Here is an 18,207-nt window from a genome sequence, read left to right on the forward strand (position 1 = left end):
GGCCCCTCGCCTCCGCTCGCCCGGCCCCCGGCCGGCTCGTGCGCCCCCGGCCGCAGCACCATGTTGAATCGCGTCCCCGGGCCGAGCCGCCAGGGCCGGCGGCGCTGAGAGGCGGCCAGAGCCGGGCCGCGGGAGGCGGCGAGGCAGGGTGGGGGCCGCGTTCGCCCCGCGGCTCCGCGCCCGGCCGCCCGTCGCCTGCCCCTCTAGTTTCGCTCCCGTTTCTTTAAACTTTTTTAGAAATTCCCCTCCCTCCGGCCCTGCGCTCCCCCTGGCCTCCCGCTCCCTCCTTCCCCTCCTCCTCGCCTCCTCCCCCTCCCTCCTCCCTCCCTGCGCCGCCGCCGCCGCCGCCGCCGCCGCCGCCGCCACCGCCGGCCCATGACTGAGCCCCGCCACCGCCGGCCGAGGAATGGGCTCCGGGCGCTGGTAGGGAGCGCGGGGAGCGGGGGCCGCGTTTGAACCGCGATCTGGGTTTTCGGGAGACCTCCTTTGGCAAAATAATGGCAAACTCGACGGGGAAGGCGCCTCCGGACGAGCGGAGGAAGGGACTGGCTTTCCTGGACGAGCTGCGGCAGTTCCACCACAGCAGAGGGTGAGAGCAGGACCGGGGGGGCAGCACCGGGGCGAGCCGGGGCGAACGGGGCCCGCGGCGGGCGCGGGGTCCCGGTGACAAGTGCGGGGCTTTCTGTCGCCCGCAGGTCGCCGTTTAAGAAGATCCCTGCGGTGGGTGGGAAGGAGCTGGATCTTCACGGGCTCTACACCAGAGTCACTACTTTAGGCGGATTCGCGAAGGTGAGTGGAAGTTTTAATTTGTATTTCCCTCTCGCTGGCCTGCTCGGAAAAGTCTGCTCCGGCCCGGGAGCCGGCGCCCGGGGCCGGGGGGGCGGTCGGCCGGGCACACGGCGTTCTCGGCGCTCGCAGCCGGTGGCACGGAGGCGGCCGGCGGCGGGGCTGTTTTCGGCCTGGTGGCTCGCGTGCGCGCGGCGGGCGCGGGGCTGGGCGGGCGGTGCGGCCCGGCGGCGGGGAGCGCCCTGCCCGGTGTCCGGCCGGCCCCGCGGGGTCTGAGCGGCGCGGCGGGGAGCGCGGGCGAGCAGAGTGCTCGCCCGCCCGCCGAGCCCCGCGCCCGCCCGCCCCGCGCCCGCCCGCGAGTCAGCGCCGCCGCCGCCGCCGCCGCCGCTGCCGCTCTAGCACAGGCGGAGACACAGAGACACACAGACTCTGAGCAGTTTTCGTGCAACTCAAAATTAGCGCGGGCAGGTTTAACATCGATAATCGGCTGCGAAATGATCCCGGCGGCCGGGGGCACAGCCTCGGCCCGCTCGCCCTGGCTTTCTACAGCTAACAAAAGAAAGCAGGACCTGTCTGCAAATAGCCATCTTAGGCTTCAAGGCTAGGCAGAAGCTGTAGGCCTCAAAGAAGGGCCTATGGAGATGGATAGATCTGGGAGAGGGATCGGAGTCGGCCCCGGCCCCGGCCCCCCCAGAGCCCGCGGACGTCGCTGTCCGGAGCAGTATTGATCCTTTTGAACTTTTTTTTTCTTTAGTGTAAACGGACCGCGTTGAGGTTTAAAAGGGGGCGACAGAGGGACTTGCGATTGGTTATTGTCCGGGCTTCAAAAACAAAACAAACCCACCAACCCCCCCAAAAACAAAACAAGTGCTGCTAAATACAGGGTTTTCTGGTGAAAACACAGTGATTCAAGCAGCCCTGGCTTGGTAACTCTTGTGGCTCGACCCCAGACACCCACTGATCCTTAGGTACCCACAGATCTCTGCAGAAGGGTCATTTAGCTTCCAAGTTAGGGTAGGTTTTTCTTGGATTGGGCACTTTCAGACAAGTGTGCCTGTGTTTTTAACAGGTTTCTGAGAAGAATCAGTGGGGAGAAATTGTTGAAGAGTTCAACTTTCCCAGAAGTTGTTCTAACGCTGCCTTTGCTTTAAAACAGTATTACTTGCGGTGAGTAGTGGCGTCTTTCCCCAGTATTTGCAAACGAGGGACTTCGGGGCAATTAAACAACAAAATCTAAGCTCTAGACAGTTTCCAATCCCTTGTTAATTTCACTCTGAGAAGCATTTGCTGTCAATAAACTGAGATGGTAGGAGTCTGAAGTTTTCCTCAGGTTAAAAATACAGTCGTTTATATTTTTCATACAAAGCCATTACAGGTGACAATCCATATCCTATCTTGTAAACATTCTTTTGTGACATTGTTATTGACTGCTGGGTAGCCACTGAGGGCCAGAAAAGAAGGTGCTTAGTGAAAGACTTGGGATACTTAAGGAAACTTTGTAACCTGTGGGAAGATTTTTTCCCCCCTTCTTTATTTGGAAACCCCTTAACCGCCTACAATTTCATGGGTTTTTATTTTATTTTATTTTTTGTTTGTTTATTTGTTTGTTTAAAGAAAACTTACTGCATGGAACTGTTACTCTGCGTTTAATGGGATATTTTTTCATAAATAATTCAATGTAGATACCTTGGCTGATCAGAATTAACTTTTTGAACTCCTTTGTTATTTATTGAACTTTTGAGCGACTTAAAATTATCCAGTATCTTTAGGAATACGGGGATGGTTTGAGACCAGGTATTATAGTTGGAATTTTCTTTCATTTCCTTATATTTTGACTGCTTACTCCAGAAAGTCAATTTCTTGTTTATACGATCCAGTTAGATAATGTATTTTGTGACTTAGTGGTTTCTTCTTAGATTTTCTCCTATACTTTCATGCTGTACTTTATTTTGAAGGAAACTTTTATTTTTCTTTGATTACCACAGTAACCTTAATTATTTAAAATGAAAATAATGATCTTAATATTTCTAATGAATGTTGGTAATGGTGACATTACAAGATAGCCTGTTTTATATTTGCAATGTAGCTTCTGCATAATTTTAGTTTCATATTGCTTTAAATGCACTAGTCACTCTGTATAGCGCTTAGGATTCTGAAATAGGAAACAGGGTAATTGCACAGGTGGACTTCCTATTGGCTGCCTTAGATTGACTTCAGACTTCTTGCTGAAGAGTTCACAGAACTTGGCAGTTAGTGAGTTCCATAGGAACTCTAGAATATACCAAGGGTGAGAGAGTGTGTGTGTGTGTGTGTGTGTGTGTGTGTGTGTGTGTGATAGCATATGTGTCAGAATACCTTTTTAAATAAAAGAATAAAAAAAAATTCCCAAGCCGTTGACTTAGTAATAGAGTTAGAAATAAAAATTTAATACCATTTGATTATTTCTGTTTTTTATACTGAGAGAATTTGAGAGGGTTGTGCTAATATGTGTTAGGACTTTGTGCTAATGAATTCAAAAGCATTTGTAGTATTTTGTATAATTTAATTGTATATTTTAAAGTTATGCTTAGTGTTATTAAATGTATAGATTAAAATTCTGTGTTCAGTGCTAAATGGTATATATGGCTGATGAGGTATTTTTTTTTCTGTAAAATTTGCATTCATCTTAACAATCTTCACATAATTAATGAAATACCTGGACTTCTTTTCTTCTTTCTTTTTTTCTATTTTTCGGAGCTGGGGACTGAACCCAGGGCCTTGTGTTTGCTAGGCAAGCGCTCTACCACTGAGCCAAATCCCCAACCCTGGACTTCTTTTCTTTTACAAAGTGTAATTATAAGTATTTTGTTTCCTGTTGTCATTTTCGTCTTGGGATCGTGTCATCATTAATTGTACTTATGGCTACGCTCTAGCTGGATGCTTTCGAGATTGTCTTAAGTGTTTAAATTGTTCTTGGGTCGACTTGGGCCTTATGTTCTTCCTAGGGCTGTCTTGAACTGTGTCCTTAGGTAAACTTGCTTTCCCATATGTCACTCTCCTGGTTTGCTTTTGTAGGGCTGTAGCTAGGCTACTGGGAAAGAGTGGAAGCATTTGTTTGGGAAAATAAAACCATGGGGAGATTTGCATGGCTTGCAAAGAAATAGGATGGGTCAAATATTGGGTATTACCAACCTTGATAGATTTTTCCCTGGTGGTGGCATATTGTAGTTAGAGGATATATGTTATGTTGGGGTTATGCATGTACTTTCCTCTAAAACAATCTAACCGGTAAATCACATGCAAGACTTTTTAACAGTAAATTTACTAGTTAGCCCTAATGCCTAGTGCCTTCCTTCCCAGGCAATCATGGGAATGAGTGACTTGGTGAGTTAACTCTTTACTACATCAGATTTAATACTATGGTTTCTGATAAAGCACTTGATGAATTGTTTTTGGTATCTTTTGATTGAGTGGGTTTTTGTTTCTTGTTGTTTTTTGGTTGTTTCTTCTTTAGTTAGTATTTCTGTCTGTGTGGCTCAAGGGGACTCCTCCTGCCTCAGCATTTTGGTTTTGAGATTCTAAGCTTGTGCAATATCATTTCTCAGTCACATGTTGGCCATGCATACATGAACATATTTAATGTAAGCTGCTTTTTCATTGGACAAACTGGGAGACTGTCTGTTTTCCTAGCTCCCTGTGATAGTTTCACACTGGTCTACATTCTCCTGTCGTCACACAGTTAGCTGAGTGAGCAGCTATTAGACTAGGACGGTTTGATGCAGCTGTATACTGTTACGGACAAAGAAGAGTAGACTGTGTGCGCCGCGTACACGTTCCAACAGTTCTTCTGTCTTCTTTTTGGTATAAATATAGTCATTGAGTATAGACATTGTAGCCTGCCAAGTTAGGTTAAATATATCAAATACACATTCATTCAACTGTAGATTATCTACAACAAAAATTCTCAGCCCAAAATTGAATATCCAATTGATTATTTAACACCGGTGTTTCATTTTTTTATTTTTAAATGATTTTTTTTTATTTAATGTGCATTGATGTTTTCTGCATATATGTCTGTGGGAGGGTTCGAATCCCTTGGAGTTGGAGTTGCAGACAGTTGCAATTGCCATATGGGTGCTAGGAACTGAACCTGGGTCTTGGAAGAGTAGCCAGGGCTCTTAACTGCCAAGCCATTTCTACAGCCCTCTGGTATTTAGTTTTAAAAATGGAAGTGCCTGCTGTCAGTTCCCAAAAGTAAATCATTTATTATATTTTAAAAACTATATTTTAAGCTGGGTGGTGAGGGCACCAGCCTTTAATCCCAGCACTTGAGAGGCAGAGGCAGATGAATCTCTCTGAGTTGGAGGTCAGCCTGGTCTACAGAGCGATTCTGGGACAACCAGGGCTGTTACAAAGAGAAACCCTCTCTACAATAAGTGCATAAGTAAATAAGTAAAATAAAAAGTTACATTTTAATTAGCTCGTAAATACTTGTCTTTTCACTTAGCATCGTCTTGTCATCGTCCCCTCAGTGTGTCCTGAGTGGCTCTGTCAGGCTATCTGTGTAAGACAGGAGAGACAAGGCGCAACTTCCCACATTTTCTTCATGGACAAACTTAAGGACCAAAAAGTTGCGTTTGTTGAATGTACCTGGTCAAATTTACTATATTATGGTTTCAGCGTGGTATTCACAAGTGATTTTAATAAACTATAATTGCAAGTTGCACATGGTTAATTCTATGCCCAAGTATATCTAAAACCAGTGTGTGAGTTATTTACTTGGTGAATTTATTTATTTATTTATTTGTTTGTTTGTTTGTTTGTTTGTTTATTTATTGTCCTTCTTTTGGTACTAAGAATTAGACAATTTGTTATTATTTGGGTTAAGAGCTTGAAGGTTTATCTGGGCATTGTGATTCGAGTCTTTAACCCCAGCAGTTGGGAAGGAGAGGCAGGTTAACCTCATAAGCTCAAGGCCAGCCTGGTCTACAGAGTGAGTTCCAGGACAGCTGGGGCTACACAGCAAAAAACCTTTCTCCTAAAAACAAAAGTAAATGAAATTAAGTTTTGATATAAGGTTTTTGAAGTGTTTAATGGGACAATATTTTCTTCCTCTACAGATAGCAGGAGCACAGCCATAGTTACAGTATAGGTCAACTTGGTATGTTCTTTATAAAACTTGGAAATTTTAGAAAGGAGATGACATGTATGGACATTGAAACTGACTGAAGAAAGCTCCCATGTTGCTTGTATCTGAGGCCCACAGGCTGCTTTTTTTAAATGCATTCACTTTTGAGGTCTTTGGACTTGAGGATTCACAGTAGTGACTTTGCAGTCATATTGTGAATTGTGTTTTGTTTTTTCTTGTTAGGTAAATCCCTTTAGTTACTTGAGTGGTTCGTGTTACCAGCAGTTAACTTTTATCAGTTAAATGACATGAATGCATTTAGGGATTGTGAGCTAGTGACTACCATATATAGGTCAGTGAGGAGGCCTTTTATGAATGGCTTGAGGGGAAGTGAAAGAATTAATCAGTACTATTCAGTAGGTAAATAAAGTAACATACTGAGTCTGTAAATTGCTAAACAGAGGTAGAACAGCAGCTTATTCCTAGTCAAGAAAGGGAAATAAAATAATAGTAGGGGCAGGGAAAACAACTGTGTCTTAGTAAGTTACGAATGTGGGGATTTTAACTTTAGTTTTATAAGGTGTAGCCTTTCATTTTGAACAAACCTGAGTTTTATAGTTTATGGCAATGTTACAGTTCTGAAAAGTTTGTAGACTTACTGAAAGTAAAGTAGAAAGTGGATGAAGGAGGTTTAAACCTGATCAAAAGCTTGGGGTTAGGTCATAAAATCCATATTTGTAAACAACGTACATTTGCTCAAACTAGAAATCAATTTACTTTCCTAGATAGACAGCAGACCCACATAACACACTAGAGAATTTTGTCATACCCCTCCCCAACCCTTGCCTCCAGCATGCCAAGGACTCTTGTCACCGAGCTCCCACCTCAGCCCACCCAAAATGCATCTATGCCCTTTTCATTTAAATCTTACGCCTCAACTGTGAACTACAATATTTTCTTTCTGATTAGAAGCACCATTTCTAAGAGCACCTCTGCTCCTGAGGAATAGGTATTTTCATAGTGACCTTTATGTGAGATCTACTATGATGTCGTAGAAAAATGCCTGTGGCTCCTGTAAGCTCTTCTCTAGGCTCAAACTAAATGAAATTGGAAGTGGGGAGGGAACAAGGAAGGACACTTCAATTCATCAACATTCAGACACCTAACGCATATATTTAGGTAAAGTATTGTGGAAGAGGTTTTCCTTTTGTAAGGCTATGTAGTTAATGTACCGTGCCCAGGACTACTAGAGGTTACTGATAAGATGGGTTTGTTGGAGTTAAGAGGAGACACGTGGTCTGATAGAGTGAGGGATGATGATTCCCAGTCCTCTCTCTGCCTTCACTTCCATCCTGATACTCCGATATTCATGGTCAAAGCAGACACTTGTATCTGTGCTCTATAAAACACCAGTGTTCCTGAAATGTAGTATGTGCCTTTTAGAGAAGATGAGATGGTTTCGAGTCATAAATGTAAAGTTGGCTAGTTATTGTGGGCCTTGGATTGTATTACAGGTGTGCAACTCACCAGCACTTTTGAAACTCACTCTTACCTCTCTCCTTATTCCAAGTCCCGTCGTCGTGCTATATGGTATAAAACATCATGTTTGAGGGAGACTTACTAAATCCCCAAGAGCACAATCTGGGAAATCTGAACTAGAAGCGGTGAGATTAGGAAGAATAAAAAAGCTGGACAGGTGAAACATTGGGGAAGAGTTTCACTGTGTAGCTCACACTGGCCCCTAGCTCATGGCTGCCCCTCTATTCCTGAGTGGTAGAACTACAGCTGTGTGTGTCAGTGCTCCTGCCTCACACAGCCCTGGGCCCACGTGATGGAAGGAGAGAACCAGTGTGGACAGGTTGTCCTCCAACCTCCACGTGTGCTGTGACATTTGTATCCACACCCACAAACACAAAATAAATAGATAATGTACAAAAATTGAGTTTCAGGCACGTTTTATTTCATCTTTCTAAAAAAGGGTTTATAATAACTTTGATTTTGTTGGGTCTTTATGTTAGGCTCTTATTTGAGCTACTTGTCCCTAAAAGTCAAGTCCTGTTCATTCTAGTTAGAGACTGCCTTTTAAGAAAAGACCTTATAGTTGTATAGAATACAAATATGTTATGTATTTGAGTTTTAAAAAAATTAGTACAAAGTTTCTTTGGACAATTGTGGTAGTTATTGCTTGTAGACTAGTACTTGTGTTGAATTTGATACTAGTTCAGCTTTAAAAAGTATGTTTTGTTTAGTTCTGTGACTTTGACAACTAAGGAATTCATATTCTGAATTTTGATATTAGGGAAAATCTGTTAACAGTAGATACTGGATTAAGGGCCAGACTTTATTCTTTATTGAACTTAAAAGGAAGATGTTTGGATCGACACTATCTCTAGTTAGTTTTGAAGTTATAAGTGTATTTAAAATTCTGTGTGTGTGTGTGTGTGTGTGTGTGTGTGTGTGTGTGTATGTGTATGTGTGTGTATGTATTCGTTGTGTGTGTTACAGCAAATGTGTAAAGGTCAGAGGACAACTTTTGAGAGTCCTATCTTCCCTTGGTGTGGGTTTTAGGGATCAAAGTGTGATCTGGCTATGTTAGCAAATGCTTTTACCTCTTCAGCCATCTCAACACTACGCTGTGTGCATATTTGATAAAAATAAAAAGTACTGACTTTTAAAATCAAAATAAATATGTATTTATTATATGAACAATGTAACATTGTTTCTATTTATCCATAGTTGAGCTAAAAAATAAATATATGCATTTATTATACAGTATAACATTGTAATTATTCATAGTTGATCTAAAATATTGGCAATTTCATTTGGTCAGAATAAAAGAAGATGGAGAGGGTTGGGGATTTAGCTCAGTGGTAGAGCGCTTGCCTAGGAAGCGCAAGGCCCTGGGTTCGGTCCCCAGCTGGGGGGGGGGGGGGATTTATCTTTAAAAAAAAAAAAGAAGATGGAGAGAGGGTGATGAGTTCTGGGTACCTCTGTAGGACCAGTCTATCAGTGCGTCCTGGGTACCTCTGTAGGACCAGTCTATCAGTGCGTCCTGGGTACCTCTGTAGGACCAGTCTATCAGTGCGTTTGTATAGGAAAGGCAGCTCTGTGGTGCCCTGTAGTGAAGAGCCAGGAGGGAGTTTTCGCCCTCAGACTTCAGTAAATAAATTGTATCGTTTTCAAAACACAGCTTAACCCTTTGTATTTTACAAATCATTATCATAAATCTGCATTATTCACAGTTACTAAATATCCTCAGATAATATTTCATGTTCCACATGTGCTTGCATTTATCAGCCTTAGATCATCTGTTAATGTGACCATTCTGCTTTTCAAGAAACAAGGTCAACTGTGGGTTTTGTTTTTTGTTTTTTTGTTTTTTTTTTTTTTTTGCTATAAAACAGAGGTACCAGTGAGCTATAGTTTTTGCAAAAACATATTGTAAATTGAGGTAATATGCGTTTATAAAATGCATGCTCTTTTGACTAAGTGTGTCGTGATAAGCCATTGTTGGGACTGAAAACTCTTGGTAGTGTCTAGGAATAGTTGCCTTATTTCAGGGCTGTTGTCCAGTGACAGAACTGTAGTTCTGTGAACACAGTTAGTGCATGCAGGACACCACTTACTCCATAGCATGCTGTGGCCGGGCCTGAAAAATGTGACGTTTTTGACATGTTAGCTGCTGGGTCTTAACTCTTAACAGTCGGTTTCCTTCCTTTTTCCCATATGCTGTGCTTTTATTAAAGTAATGAGGTTAATTTGTCCCTTAGAAAGTCCTAACTTCTGGCTTTGGTTGATTATTCCAAAGTCAGTTAACGGGTTCTCCAGTCCTGCTATCCTAGAAACAGCTGAACCTGAAGGTTGATGTACACAGCACTGATACGCAGGGGTACAACGTCCAAAGTGGTGCTTTGCTGTCTGGGGATCATGGCCCTTAGCTGCTCACTTTACGTTAAGACTGGCTGTGGATTTAATAGTAGACTGAAACTGTAGTTTTAAAAAGCCTGCTCCAGGTGGCTGCTGGTAGGCCGAAGTTTGAGGACAGTTGATCTAAGTACCAGTGAAACCAATTTAGTTGCTGAGATAACTGGGCTAACTTGGCACCAACATGCTGGCCAGGGTTACATCCAGAACAAAGCTCTAAGTGACATCTGGTCTGGGGCACCTGCTAAAGCTGCACCTGTCACCAAGCAGAGCTTGGCCACACCCTGCACTTTGACTTTGGGTTTCCGAGAAGGTACGGAGAGCTCTGCTCCACGCAGGGAGAAGGCACAGGTGAGCCACGCCATCCCAAGTCACCCGGACTGCAGTTGTTTAGCCTGGGTTAAGCTTAGAGACTAAAACTACGGTTTCCTTCAACTTCTCTCCTGCCTGGAGAGTTTTCTTAATATGTATCTGTCGTTGTTTTCCTATCCGGACATCACATTATTCTTTCTGAATGAGATATTATTAGTTTTATTGAATTTAATTTATTGATGATAAGTGCTTATCATCTTAGTGAGGAATCTTTCCTGTCCCTACTCCCCTCAGGAGCGTTTACGTGTGAACTGCTGTAAGAATAATAGTTCTGGGGTTCTGGGGTTGGGGATTTAGCTCAGTGGTAGAGCGCTTGCCTAGCAAGCGCAAGGCCCTGGGTTCGGTCCCCAGCTCCGAAAAAAAAAAAAAAATAGTTCTACCAAATGAGGGGAGGGCTGTTGTGTCAGGAGAGACCTCATCCCAAAGCACCGAAACAAAACAGAAGCTGTACCAATGTGATACTTTGTTTAATTCAGTATTTCCACTTCCTCCCAGGGGTGTGTGTGTGTGTGTGTGTACGCACGCACGCATGTGCAAATGCATACATGAACTTGTCTGTATGTCTGCATGTGTCTGTGGTGAATGTGCACAGGTGTCCAAGATGGCTTGTCCTTGGGTGCCATCATGCATCCTCTCTGCATTCCTCAGTGACATGAGGCTCTGTGATTTAACTTGGAGCGCAGACATTCAGGCTGCTGACTGGCCAATGAGCTTTCATTCAGGTTGCTGACTGGCCAATGAGCTTTCATTCAGGTTGCTGACTGGCCAATGAGCTTTCTGGATCCCCAGCTCCACCCTCAACAGGGTTACGGTTGTGTGCCACATCCTGCTCGCTTGCTTTGTCTCACTTTTTACTCTGTGTGAGTGATTTTGCCTGCATGTCTGTCCAAGCACCACCTATGTGCCCGCCCACAAAGCCCAGAAGAGGGTGCTGGATCCTCCAGAACTAGAGTTACACATGGTTGTGAGCACCATGCAGGTGCTCAGAATTGAATCCTGATCCTCTAGTAGGACAACAGTGCTCTTCACCACCAGGCCATCTATCTCTCCATCCATCCCGTGTCCTGATTTTTGTAGGAATTCTAGGGATCTAAATTCATGTCCTCACATTTTCATAGCAAGGACCTTACTGACGGAGCTTATCTCCGAGCCAGCCTGTTTTTCAATTTTTCAAAGCTTTGCTCACATTCAACATTTTATTTTAAATTTTAGAAACAATTGTTATTTAATCCTAGAAAAACAATCAGAAAATTCCTTATGTTCCTGAGACTTTTCTTTAGAGACTAATAGGTTACTTCAGTAGTGAGGGGCATCGATCATTCTAGGTATCCCCTCCTTGCGTCCCTCCCCCTTTTTTCCTTTTGTTTATACTGGGGTTGAATTGAGGAGTTTGCACCTGCTAGGCAAGCACTCTACTATAGAGTGATACTATACTCCCCAGCCTCAGCTCTCAGTATTACATGCTGGCCATAATTGCCAGTTAGGAAATGTCTCCCATGTGTTCTGAACACACTTTGCCCCTCCTGCCCCTTGTCCTCTCCCTTCCGTGGTGGTGGGCCTGCTTGACATGTTACAGAACATTGTCCATAACTCTTCATTCTGTGCTGTCCATGGACCATCCAGGCCCATGGTCCAGGCTTGTTTAAATTTTATTAGTAAACTTCATTACCATGTACTTGAGGGGCGGTTAGCTGGAAAGTTAATTCTGGAAGCAGAATTTGAGAGACATTGTGTCATAATCTGCTGTTTGGACGTTAACTTATTGTTCAGGATGGCAAATGTTCATTGTGACGGCCTTTGAGTTGTCGCCACTGCACGTAGTGCTTGCTTCTGGGTGTGTCTCGTGATCAGTTGCTTTACAGGGATACTGCTTATCCCATAATTTTAGCATCTTTTATGAGGAAGTCTTTTTGGGTCAAATTCTACTTCGTCCCTCTTTTAGCCCATTTTAATTGAATAAGTCAAATGTTAGAATAATTATACATGAGGTCAGGAGGAACATTCTGTTAGAATGCACACTTGAGGCCCAGGTCATCTCTAGCACTGCATAGCAAATGGATAAACAAATACATAAATATCAGAGAACGTACGTTTGGGGTCCTTATGTCACCATTGCCTGACCCCTGGAACCACAGGGTTGAACTTAGTTTGTCTCTAGTCATCCTGGAGTTGGTAATGTTTTCCATGATTATTTTGGATTAAGTTGATTTCCCATATACTAAGGTTATGATTTCTTTATTGAAGGAAGATTACCATTTACTTGCATACATGTTGTGCACGCTCATGAGCACAGGTGCCCCCGAGGCTGAAGATGCTAGCGCCTCTCAAGAAGGGGGTACGAGTAGTTGTGGGCTTGGTTTTGTGGTAAAGCAGGTGTAGTGGGCGGTAACTATATTATAGTAAAGGAGAGACCCCACTGCCATAGATAAGATACACATGCAATGGAAAAAGGCAAGAGGAAACATGTGTGGACCATAACTGCAGGTGTCAGGATAACCTCAAACCCTCATGATTTATACAGACATACATGGCATCATACAGTTAGGCACCCATTTTAATGTAGTTCTAGATACTCGTGTATGTACATATATATGTATATGTGTATATGTATGACTATGTGTGCATACATACTGGTCTGGAAGGGACAACATCTAACAGTAATGAACACCCACTTCACACAGACCTCGTTTTCTACATGCTACTGGACACCAGGAATCTCTCTCTAAAGGGAAAACATTCTAGAGCCGAGTGAACAAAACTAAGTTGGATCTAAGTGATGATAGTTTATTAGAAAGAAAGGAAGGGTTAAACAGTATGAGGCATGAAAAAGTCAAGGGACGAGCTCGGAAGCTCCCACTGGCTCAGTCCAAGCAGCAAAAAGCACAAGAACAGATTTTGGCCACTTATATGAAATAAAGATCTCAGAAAAATAAAAAAGAAAAAGAAAAAACCAAAAAACCTTTCCTTACCCAGTGGGTTATTGGCCACCAGCTTATCAATGTGTCTGGAATGACTGAGTCACAGACCGTGTGTACGCATGCATCATAGCAGTAATTCACTCGAGAAACCAACAGGCATTAAACTTACTGGGTCAAAGACAGACAGCCAGCACGATGCTTACATGGTCTCAAGATATGTCTCTCGGGTTCCTTCATTACAAATGACAAAATACGTCGCAAAAACCAGGACACTTTAACCAAAATTAACTTCAGCAGTAAAGGCTCAAAGTGACATCGAATGCCTCCTGCCCACAATGCCTAACCTAAATCTGATCCTGAAAACCAACACAAGCCACCGCCAGAGCACATCTGCCTGCACTTCGCTTGTTGTTGTCATTTGGGGCTATTCATTTATTTGAAGTATGGCCTCACAGTGTTCCTCAGGCTGACCCCAGATGTTGTGTGTACATAGCCCAGGTTGGTCTTGGCTTACAGCAAGTGTTACAAGCTTGCCCAATATGCCTAGCTTTGACAGCACTTTTTTTTTTTTTTTTCGGAGCTGGGGACCGAACGACAGCACTTTTTAAAATGGTAAGATTCTTAAAAAAAAAAAAAAAAAAAAAAAAAAAATGTATAAGGGCTACAACCAGAGAAAGGAGAGGTAAATAAACACCCGACCGCAGACGGCAGGGAACAGCTGTAACATCCGAGTTAAGGTTACAGCATGCAGTTGAACCTATGTTAAATTTTCTGTTGAATCTCTATTGAAGTGGTTTGTTTTTAATTTGTGTGCATGAGCATACATGGGACCCATGGTGGACAGACTGAGGCGTGATCCTCAATACTGTCTACTTCCCATGACACATTGCCTGCCGCAGCCAGTGAGCCCTCCCTCCTGGCCTCTCCAGCACTGTCCTTCCAGATGCACCTACCACACCTTGCATTTCTACATGGGTTCTGAGGATCAAACTCAAGTTCTTGTGCTTGTAAGGAAAATGCTTTATTCTGAGCCGTCTATTCTGAGTCAGGCTCTCCCTCAGTACATTAGCTGTCTCAACTCACTGTGCACATCACCCTGGTCTCAGATTCCTGTGGTCCTCTTGCCTTAGCTTCCCAAGTGCTGAGATTATAGGCATGAACTCCCAGCCCCTGGCAAGAAGACTTTTATTCTTAGGTAACATATGTGTATACAACATAAAGAGTAAACATAGGCACTGTTCCTCTAAAGGCATCAAGTGATTAGGCAGTACAATGCACAATGTATACATGCACCATTAACTAATAACCAATCTAGATAAAGTGTAAATAAGAATTTATATATTAGTAGCAAAGCATTTAACTTTCAAAGGAGAAAACATGGCAAAAAAAAAATAGACTAGCTCACTATTTTTTCAACCAGGTTACCCTAAAATCATAGACCTTTTGGTTTAATTAATTTACAACAACATCGGGTTACCTGGAAGGGGAGTCAGTGATGTGTTTCTCTAATGATATAAACTTAGAAAGAATGTACCAAACTACTTCCTGAGCACTCTTGACCAGCCAGCCATTGTTACAGAACGCCCTTGGGAAACAGGCTGCACAGGTCCTAACTTCAGTTAGAAACAGCCTCAGTGACTGAGGGAGGAGGTTTGTGTTCTTCAGTATAGGGACGCAGTCTGTTCTACTGAAGGCCTGTTCACCCGAGACTGGGCTGATCTGGCCCCATTGTGAGACTGGGGGGGATGTAACCCAGACTGTCTTGACCTACCTGCTTCTGACGTAATGATAGAGATTTTTTTAATTAAGAAAGCTCTAGGCTTTTGCTGGCTTGTTCCCAGTTAACTTGTAGAACTTATCTTAACCCGTTTATACATTCTGTGTTCTGCCAAGTGGCTCATTAACTGTCCTCACATGGGCACCACGCTTGTACACACCTGGATGGAATCCTCCTGCCTCTTACTCTTTCTCAGAGTCCCTGTCTCTGCCTGGAAGCTCCGCCTATCATCTGCTGCTTTGCTCTAGGCCTTTCAGCTTTTTACCAAACCAATCAGAAGGTGTTGGAGAAGACATTTACAAAACACTGAGATTGGTGAAGGTGAATCTTCATGAAATTAAGAATACCAAAGCCCAGCCTGAGTCAAGTCTCTGCAGTACAAAACAGCATTGGAATAGTACAAAGACAGGCTTCAAACCATGCACAAAAGAGTATCCCAACAATCTTCTTATTCTATACTTACATTAGAAAGTCTTCAGGGAAATGGCTCAGTGACTAAGAGTATTGACTACTCTTACAGAAGATCTGGGTTCAGTTCCTAGAACCCAATGGGGACTTAGAAACTACCTATAACTCCAGTTTCAGGCAATCTGATGCCCTCTTCTGGCATGTAAAAGATTCACACACATAAAATAAAAAAAATGTAAACACAATCCTCAGGTCTGGGAATGACTAAATCAGTAGATAGTTGCCTGGCATGGGCAAGGCCTTGGTACTGCTCTTGTCTTTGCTGTCCAGTGCACGCTTAGTACACAAAATCAGGCAACTGAACTCATTGCTTGACATTTGTGTTCGAGGTAAAAGTTTCACTTTAGGTGTCTACTCAGAGACTGGAGGAGCAGATTGATCTCACCAGTTCTAGATCAATTATAGATTTGAGTGCATCCATTTGATCCACCACCACTAAGTTAAATGTTGTTTACTTTGTGTATTTGACCCTCACCATTAGGCCTAATTTGGTAATCCAAAAGCGTTGTTTGGACATTCCTTTAGCCTTCTAAACCCTGTCGTGTACTCTGTGTGTGTGTGTGTGTGTGTGTGTGTGTGTGTGTGTGTGTGTGTGTGTGTGTATCTGTATGTAACATGTTGTTCTCTGGGTCATCTCTTGATCAGTTCATTGTAAGCAAACTTGCAGGAATTTACTAAGTCTTAGAAAGTCTCCAGGGCTGTGTTGGAATGGATATTAGATGCTGCTGTGTTCACATTTAGTATTGTGCAGCAGCCTTAGTAAAATAGCTTACAGAGCTGAAAGTTCAGGGTTCTAAAGACATGCGCACGAAGTCTGGACAGCTGCAGTTGAGTGTGGCTACCGGGTCACTAGTTCACAGTTCCCTCAGTCTCCTGGGATGGCACTGAAGAAGACAGCCTACCTGGAACAGCTGTCTGATAGGAGCAAGCTGGTGCGCTTGCGTGAAGCTACTAGTGTTGGGGAGGACGAGAAGACTGGGGAGGTTCAGAACTGCCTGTTTCTCACTAGTCGCTCCATTCTTTTTTAAAGGAATTCTAGAAGGAGATTGTTAGAGGTTTCTTTGTTATTAGAAACATGGGCTTTATGTTGATGCTAAGATGATGTCATGAATTTAGGCAGAGGCCTTGTTCTAATGGCCATTTGGTGATAGGTCACGTTAGTATTGCCCTTTGCTTTCTTCCTGAAGGATTTTATTTGTAACACAGTGAGGGCAACACAGTTGCTGGGGAGAGTCGTGATCAGTTACTTAAAATACTTTGTCTAGAAAACCTTAAGCTTTGTTTTTTTATAAGTCTGGCTACCAATTCTTTTTTTAATCTTCCTTTTTAATAACAAGAAATTATCGTATAGCAAAACAAAGGAATGATGGGAAGGTTTATTTTAGAAAGTCAATGTAAGAAAGTTCTTTTAAAATATGTTTTTATAACTAGCATATTTCTGGCTTAAGACATCACAGTTGGGCTGTATATTTTATTACCTAACTCATTGAATTTGCATCATTTAAACCTCTGTCCTGAGTGGTTTACATGAACTCATACCCCACTTCATACCCCACTTTGACACAAACCTATTATGATGTTGTAAATCCAGAAACAGAACAAAGGATCTTAAAACATTGTTCAAGGTCCTACAGAGGCTGGGTGTTCATAATGGTGTTCTAAGCTGGGGAGATGCTCAGTGTGTGAAGCACTTGCTGTGCAAGCAGGAGGACCTGAGCTGATATCCCCAGCATAACCGACATGCCAGGTGTGTTGCATGATTGTCTGGAGGCCTGGTCCCCTACAGGGAGTTGGGAAACAGAAATAGCGGAATCTTCTTAAGCATGCAGGTTGATTAACCAATCGAACAAAAACAGTGGAAAACAACACACCCAATCTCAAGGTGGAAAGCCCAGCCCTGAAGTTGTCTTCTGACTTACACATGCCATAGCATCTGCACACCTGCATAAGGCACTGCACACAATGCACGCGCACACACATCATTTGTTACCAAACACATGTGGTAATAGCTGTAACAATTGGTTTGAAAGCAGTAAGCGGGGAGGGGGAGGGAGTGGGGTAGGTGTGGGATTATGAGCTGGTAGTTTTCTAATGTCTCCCTGCATCCTTTTTCAGTAGACTTGGTCTGCTGCACAGCACTTGCCCTTATATTTACCTTTCTGGAGTTCCACAGTTACTCTACAAGATAGGACCTATCCTATTTTCTAGATTACTGAAGAAAGCTCTTTAAAACTTGACCGGAACTCCAGTCCCTCCTGTCTCCCAAGCACTGGGGTTACAGGTGAGTGCCACAGTGCTTTCAAGTCCCATTGTCAAGGTACGGTTGGTGCTCTAGCTTGGTGGGGTACAATATACTAGTCCTGTTTTGTACCTAAGTCTTAGGTCAAGGACGTTTACAAACAAAAGTATTTATGTATTTAAAGCCCTCCCCCAACTTCCTGATACACTGTAGCTTAACTCTGTTAGACTCTCCTGTCACTTCCTGGTACACTATAGCTTAACTCTGTTAGACTATCCTGTCACTTCCTGATACACTGTAGCTTAACTCTGTTAGACTATTCTATCACTTTCTGGTACACTGTAGCTTAACTCTGTTAGACTATCTTGTCACTGGCCAGTTTCTTAGGGACTCATGCAAGTAATTATGGTGGCTCTTTCTAATTTTGTATAGTCCGAAAATTCAAAACTATAATTCAGAATTAGAAGTATAACATTTTATTTAGTGATTTGGACCTAAGATTCTCATGTGGCCTTTTCATATGGTTTTATAAAGCAGACATCAAGACTCAGTGGTAGCAAAGAAAATAAATATGTGTGATAAGTATGGCTTTTGTATAACTTTATCACTTAATTTA

General features: G+C 43.1%; 1 protein-coding gene across 2 annotated transcripts in view; it reads left to right on the forward strand.

The window, feature by feature from the left end:
- The first annotated feature begins 238 nt into the window (after positions 1-238).
- The window catches only part of Arid2 (AT-rich interaction domain 2), a 117,443-nt gene continuing 99,474 nt past the window's right edge, over positions 239-18,207 (forward strand). Inside the window, exons 1-3 of one of the 2 annotated variants that reach the window (XM_345867.10) lie at positions 239-589; positions 696-789; positions 1,856-1,953. In XM_345867.10, coding sequence (XP_345868.4) covers positions 498-589; positions 696-789; positions 1,856-1,953 — 284 coding nt within the window. In that variant the 5' untranslated portion in view covers positions 239-497. Of the gene's footprint in view, positions 590-695; positions 790-1,855; positions 1,954-17,560; positions 17,634-18,207 lie in introns of those variants that run through there. The other variant, XM_063264356.1, reaches the window with a different exon arrangement.

Source organism: Rattus norvegicus, chromosome 7 (genome assembly GCF_036323735.1).
Source record: "Rattus norvegicus strain BN/NHsdMcwi chromosome 7, GRCr8, whole genome shotgun sequence".
Taxonomy (NCBI): domain Eukaryota; kingdom Metazoa; phylum Chordata; class Mammalia; order Rodentia; family Muridae; genus Rattus; species Rattus norvegicus.